Raw genomic sequence first — 7,232 nt, 5'->3', positions numbered from 1 at the left:
TTTTTTTTTTAATGATAGCTGTGTATATTAATGCAATCATGGGGTACAGTGTGGTGTTTTCATATACAATTTGAAATATTTTCATCCAACTGGTTAACATAGACTTTATGTCAATTTTCTTAGTTATTGTGTTAAGACATTCATACTCTACTTTTAGAAAGATTCACTTGTATCCCTGTAAGAAAAACCCATAGAGATGATCCCACGAATCACCCTCCCTCCACCCACCCACCCTTCTCCCCTCCCCTTCCCTTCCCTTCCCTTTTCTTCAGTCAAATAAACACTCAAAGTAGAAGCAATGCCTTTCAACCAGCCTTGCCTTTGGGGGCCTAAAAAATTTGAATGCAGTACATAACTTTCCTTCCTTTTCATACCATTTGATATCAGCCTATGCATTTATTAAATCATAACTGACTTCGATCAGAAATAAGTTTTGACCAGGTGCAGTGGCTCAGGCCGCCTGTGATCCCATCACTCTGGGAGGCTGAGGTTGGAGCTTCCCTTGAACTCAGGAGTTTGAGACCAGCCTGAGCAAGATCAAGACCCAGTCTCTACTAAAAATAGTAAAATCTGGCTGGAAGTTGTGGCAGATGCCTGTAGTCCCAGCCACTCAGGAGGCTCAGGCAGGAGGACCACTTGAGCTCAAGAGATTGAGGTTGCTGTGAGCTATGATGACATTTTACTCTACAGAGGGTGACAGAGTGAGACACTGTCTCAAAAAAAAAAAAAACAGAAAATTTAAGTTTCACCCTGTAATTAGACTAATGAATCATTTCTTATAGATATCCAAGATTATAGATCTTCAGCTATTTATTTGTTTTGCGTGTTTTTTATACATCTGTCCTCATTTTCATACATAGATTTCCCTGGGGGCTCATTTGTGTGACCTGGGGCAAATCTAGTCCACTCTCAGGAAAGAATTTTCCAATATTTCCTGTTTGGTTCCAGTTCTATCCATGTGCATGAGTGTGTATGTATATCTGTGGGCATCTATGTGGTTATATGCATCTATTCTATATATGCCCTACTCAGAGATTTTTACTGTTGTTTCTAAGTCTGAGTTACTCATCTGTAAAATAGGGCAATCGTATTAACTACCTCATAGTGTTGCTATGAGAACTAAATAAATTAATTCGAAATGCTCATTAAAAAAATTGTCAGCATGTACAGTCAATTATCTTCTGGTTAGTTGTCACAAGAGAAAAAAAATCCCTACTGTGTTTATTTAAGGAATGAACTCCTATAAGAAAATGGATTTTGGCTGTAATGTCTCGTTACAAATTTAAAAAAGAGCCATACCATTTGACCCCGTTAAATTTCTTACCATTGATCTGCAGCAAATTGGAAGAGTTGGAATTATTCCCTAAACTCTCATGACGTAATTCAAAAAAGGGAAGAAATATCAAATTTGTTACTACCTACAATAAAAATCTGAAACTTTCCTATTCTATCAGCATCATTAAGCCCGAATAAAAGATGTTCATTTTTTAACACGATATCCATTTCACTCAGTGTTTCTTAAGGAAAATGTGATTTCCTCTGTGGGCACCTTTTCCGTGAAACATATTAATCAAACGTCTTGTACTTAACCTTTTGTTGTTGGCCCTGACTGAAACTTGGCATCAATGTCGCCATTAACGTGTTTTAATTCAAATGGTCTCTCGGCTCCTTCATTGTTCAATTTTGGGGAAAGAGGTTGCTGATTTAGGAGCTTAGTTTCAGGGGCAGTAAATCTCTAAAGTCAAATATTCCATCAGCTAAAACTTAAAGGGTTTGGAGACCATTGTTCCTGTCAGTGCAAGGAGCCATTTGTTTAAAATCTCTGGTTTTAGACAACCAAGAGGCTAATTCTATTAATGCGTCTAGAACATAATTTTATTTATTTATTTGTTTTTATTTTTTGAGACAGAGTCTCAAGCTGTTGCCCTAGGTAGTGCGCTGTGGTGTCACAGCTCACAGCAACCTCAAAATCTTGGGCTTACGCGATTCTCTTGCCTCAGCCTCCCCAGGAGCTGGGACTACAGACACCTGCCACAACACCGGGTTATTTTGTTGTTGTTGCAGTTGCCATTGTTGTCTAGCCGGCCTGAGTTGGATTTGAACCCACCAGCCTCCGTGTATGTGGCGGGCGCCCTACCAACTGAGCTACGGGCGCCGCCAAGAACACAGTTTTAAAAAAAAGTGATCTCCTTGGGGGTCCGACTTAAAGGACCAGTAGCGCTGAGGGCTCCGTTTGCAAACTGCTCAGCTACCATCATTTTGCTTTCTACAATTAGACAGGAAAAGACAGTGATTTCGGTCTGAAGGGGGGACGCCTGGTGTCTGTAAACTGTGTAAAGAGAATCACAGCACTAGATTTTCTAAAGATGGCTCTTTAGTTGCAGATAACAAGATGTCTTTGCCAAGGAGATTTCTTTCCTCTCTTTGCTGTGACAACATCATATCACACAGCCAGGCTGTGGCTGTCTGCCTCCCTCCGCCAATCTTATTGCTGGGAAATCTTGTCCAAGTACAGACGGGTGAAGACGGGTATTGAGATCTAATTGTCACAGATCAGGCCCCTTTAGAAAACAGTTCAGAAACTGTGATGCACTGCCCTGTTGTACTCCCTGGATTTGTAGACTTTAGTGCTCACAGACCTCTGTACATCTGAAGTTCCATTTATAGGAAACACCAGGATTTGGTTATTTGGAATATGAGAGGAATGTGCTCTTGTGAAATTGTTTGCATTCATTCTCTACTAGAAACAAGAAATCAGCATGCTGACAGTTTATATTAAAAAAGAAAAATATATATCGCTCAATGTTCCAGCAAATTCTAAAGATTCAATGGGAGAAACTGTGTCAAAACCAGCTTCAAAACCCCCACATTGATCTGTTCAACTTTGGAGACCCGTGGAGGGCTGTTTCCCTCAGCCAGAACCCTTGGGAGGAATTCAGAATCGCAAAGATGAAACTATCCAAGGAGATGGTTGAAGGCCTTGGAGGGATGAGGGTCCCGGTTCCTCGAATCCTTGAGCTAGAAAGTTCAACTGGGGTTCGGGCCATAAGAGAAACCAAAAGTGAGTGGTTTTATCTAAAAATAAAACTGGAGCAGCACAGGCAGTCTGGAGAGAGAGTCAAAGTCACCTACACGGGATTGGGAGCAACAGAGAGATTTTATTTAGGAAGAAAGGGAAAGATGAGTGCCCTTCCCAGGAGGCTTGGAAGTGGGTCCCTCTCATCGAGGAGAAAAGAGAGATGGATGAAAAACTCGGAGAATCCTCCCTTTGAATCCACCTGCTCATCTTTCATTGGCCTCTCTGCCCCTCCCTCTATCACGCACTGATTCTTTCTGTAAGTCCCTGGTTACAGAGGTTACTTCACACCCACATTCCTATGGGCCCTCCAGACTTCCTCTAACTCCCCTTGAAGCCCTCTTTTTAGGGTCCCTCTTCAAAGGGACAGAGCGTTCATTACCGTCCTGTTTGAGAGGGTACAACCATTACCTTTTGCTAAGGAGGGAACAGGTGTGGTGTAAGAAAGGTCAGCAGTCTACCCCACATTGCAAACTCTCCCTGCAGAAACAGCATAAAGACAGACCGTTCTGCAAGAAATGAGGAAAGAAAACAGGTGAGTGAAGGAAGATGTGTTGAGGGCGGGATACTTCTGCTGGAGAATCTCAGCAGCCTGGGGAATCAATCCCATCTTTCATTAATAAGGGAAGAGAGCATATTGCCTTGTGATTACAGCAGGCAGGAAACCTTCCATTTTTAGCTATTGTGATAGGGACTTCTTTCTCCCAAAGAAAGTGTGAACTGCTCTATGAAACATTGAGCGATGGATGCAGGTGGTAGGGCACAAAACACTAATTAGTAACTGCTAATTCAATGAGGGGGTGGGTGGGTCATGTCTGAGCACCCCCACAGATCATAGCTCACCTCACACCACATCTCTCTCCACGTGGCTGGAGAGGATCACATTTGTAAGGGAAGCATTAAACGTGAGAACTTGGGGTGTAACGTTGCCTCTATTTAGATGTACAGCACACGGTGAGTCCCAGTTCAAGCTTAAATTTGTTTTTATTTATTTATTTATTTATTTGACCGGGGATGGGTTTGAAACGGCCACCTCCAGCATATGGGGCCAGCGCCCTACCCACTGAGCCACAGGGGCTGCCCAATTTGTTTTTATTTTTTTAGTCATTTCAGAACATGTAGTCATCCTGCTTTGAGGCAGACCTGTTCATTCCTGTCCCCCCTTCTGGCTTAGAGAGTGTACGTTTTTCCGCAGGTGCGCAGAAGAAGCCCGTGGAAGGAAGGGTAGTTGGCGAAATTGGTATGCGGAGTCCTGTCCTACTCTTTCGAGTTAAAAATGTGGGATCCAGCACACGTTGGAATGCTGTCAGCTCTGCTTAGGGGTGTGCTTTGAGGACTTGGTTTTCATTTACGTTCTCTTAGGGCTTAGATCAATGTGTCTTCCTGTAAACACGGTTGCAGGTGACTTTCAGGACACGAGATCGGCATTCATAGAAATGAAAGAATGACGTGGCCCTCGGGAGAAAAAAAGCACAAAAATGGATGAATATCACTGTTGGCTGTTTGGGGGGAGGCTCGGATAAGAACGTGAAATTGCTTCAAACGTTTTTAACACTTTTTTTTTCTCTCCGCTTTTCTTTTTGGAATATGCACTCAGTGCAGATTGGGACTTGAGTTTGGATGCAAGTGTGTGCCCCAAATTAAACTCGCAGGATGCCTCAGAAAGTGTTCATACTTTTGGGTCTGAGTAGGAGGGTGCCTATCTTCCCTCAAAACACTGGAGGAAAGCAGGTTTTTTTCCCCCTTTTTCCTTTTATCCAGGTCAAGCTATTTTGCAATGTAAGGAAATGAAAGGGATTAAGGGATCCGGTTTTCTACAGGAAAGAACCCAAATTGCCTTGTTGTAACTTGGAACAGGAAGCTGGAGAATTCTGCGCCTTGAACTAATCTAGAGCCTGAATTTATAGAGTCCTGCTTCTTTTTAAAACAAGGAAGCCCAGTTTAGTAGGTTCTGGGGAACGTTGGGGACATTTGAATATGCAGTGGCTTGTCACTGATGTTTTTGCTATGTACAGAAATTAAAAGTCTACGCTAGACTCTAAGAAGGAGATCTTATGATGCCTGCCACGTCCTTCCATATATAAACATTAAAAGGAGTAAAATTAAATTATTATAAACAAATCCAACGGGGAAATACAGACCTGTACTGTATTTGTGTAAATGCACAAACTCTCAGAAACAGACACCCCCAGGCACTTACACCCTCTCCATACCCACAAGCACTTCCTAAAAATGTCTGATAGCCCTAAAAAAATATCATCTTGCTGCATTTTGTCAAAGATAATGAAATGTGGGCTCGGGGCCTGTACCTCAGCGGCTAGGTTGCTGGCCACATATACTGGAGCTGGCGAGTTCGAACTCAGCCCGGGCCTGCTAAATAATGATGACAACTACAACCAAAAAATAGCTGGGCTTTGAGGCGGGTGCCCGTAGTCCCAGCTACTTGGGAGGCTGAGGCAAGACAATTGCTTGAGCCCAAGAGTTTGAGGTTGCTGTGAGCTGTGACGCCACAGCACTCTACTGAGGGCAATATAGTGAGTCTCTGTCTCAAAAAGAAAAAAATAAAATGTGCATAGGAGTGATACTTTGACTGTGATAGAATGTATACAGTCTCCTGGGGTTCCTCCATGTTATAAATGTTTTATATTAATTTTGCTTTGTCTGTGAGCCTGTACATATATTCCCAAAGATGACATATTTTTATCATAACATCAACGCAGACAACAGCCGTGATTTATACCATATAATTCTCTCCACCGCAGAAGATTTGTCTTCCTGGGTTTCCTCTAATGTATAGGGGGTGGGTAGGGGAAGAACAAAAGCAATTCAACCGCGAGACCTCTTTCCAATCAGCAGAGGCGTATATGTGCATCTTATAGCTGACACCTCCCCAAATATTCTGTGTTTTTTCACAGGCTTCTTAAGTACCGGCGACCAGGCAGCGAAAGGTAACTACGGACTTCTGGACCAGATCCAAGCTTTGCGGTGGATCGAGGAGAATGTCGGGGCCTTTGGTGGGGATCCCAAGAGAGTGACCATCTTTGGCTCCGGAGCTGGGGCGTCCTGTGTCAGCCTGCTGACCTTGTCACACTATTCAGAAGGTAACGAAGGTGTCCCCGGCGTGGGTGGGCTGAATCAGGCAATGAACAGTCAACCGAGTTTTCATTTCCAAGGTGCCTGGCCAGGGTGCCGGAATTCTCTCTTGAAAAGGCAAGAGAAATGCCCCATTGAGATGGCACAAACCCCTCTCCTCTGCCTTTATCTCAGCTTCCTTTCCACAGTTATACTATTTTATCTTCCCTGATATAAACTCATGACAACTAGACTTTGTGACCAGCTTGAACCAAGAGCAGAAACCGCCGTCTCTACTGAAAATAGGAAAAGTAGCCAGGCATTGTGCTGGGTGTCTGCAGCCCCAGCTACTCAAGAGGCCGAGGCAGGAGGGAGTATCACTTGAGCCCAAGACTTTGAGGTTGTTGTGAGCTATGATGCTACGGCACTTGAACTGTTGGGACCTGCCCCAAAGTATAAGAGTCTTCCCTTAAATACTTGTCTTACCCGCATCTACCCACAGTGACAGAGTGAGACTGTCTCCAAAAAATAAATAAATAAAATGAATAAAATTAATACATAAATAACTAAACTTACAACAATCAGATGTCAGGGATGATGATGACAGGTGTTCCGAGACCCCATACTCTTGTTTCTTTTGCCTTTGGGACTTTTTCTGGTCCACTGGAAATTTTATGAATTTAAACTTGGAAGGGTAATGTAAGAAAGAAACAGAGTGGACATCGGGTGCGGATTCACAGAAACAGAGTGGACATCGGGTGTGGATTCAAAGGCTTTATAGCAACATGGCTTTTAGCCGTATGCTGTCAAGAGTCAGTTGTCTGATTCATGGTCATTCCTTCCATCTTCTGGAAATGTTAATAACATGGTACATCTGTCTAGAAGTAGATACACAGCTCTCTCTCTCTCTCTCTCCATCTGTCTCTCCACCTCTCCCCCATCTCTCTCTCTCCATCTCTGTCTCTCCATCTCTCCCATCTCTCTCTCCACCTCTCCCCCATCTCTCTATCCCCATCTCCCTCCTTCCATCTCTCTCTCCCCATCTCTCCCTCCATCTCTCTCCCCATCTCTCCCCCATCTCTCT

At 43.5% G+C, this 7,232-nt stretch overlaps 1 protein-coding gene across 3 annotated transcripts in view; it reads left to right on the top strand.

The window, feature by feature from the left end:
- The window catches only part of NLGN4X (neuroligin 4, X-linked), a 268,913-nt gene that overhangs the window by 243,460 nt on the left and 18,221 nt on the right, over positions 1–7,232 (top strand). For 2 of the 3 annotated variants that reach the window (XM_003793037.2, XM_003793038.2), the window contains one exon: positions 5,992–6,177. The exons of the other annotated variant lie outside the window; for it this stretch is intronic. In XM_003793037.2, coding sequence (XP_003793085.1) covers positions 5,992–6,177 — 186 coding nt within the window. The remainder of the gene's footprint in view (positions 1–5,991; positions 6,178–7,232) is intronic. 3 annotated transcript variants of the gene reach the window in all.

Source organism: Otolemur garnettii, unplaced genomic scaffold (genome assembly GCF_000181295.1).
Source record: "Otolemur garnettii isolate 467f Iridium unplaced genomic scaffold, OtoGar3 scaffold00065, whole genome shotgun sequence".
In the NCBI taxonomy this organism is placed as follows: Eukaryota; Metazoa; Chordata; class Mammalia; order Primates; family Galagidae; genus Otolemur; species Otolemur garnettii.
This window is presented reverse-complemented; position numbering and strand designations above follow the sequence as displayed.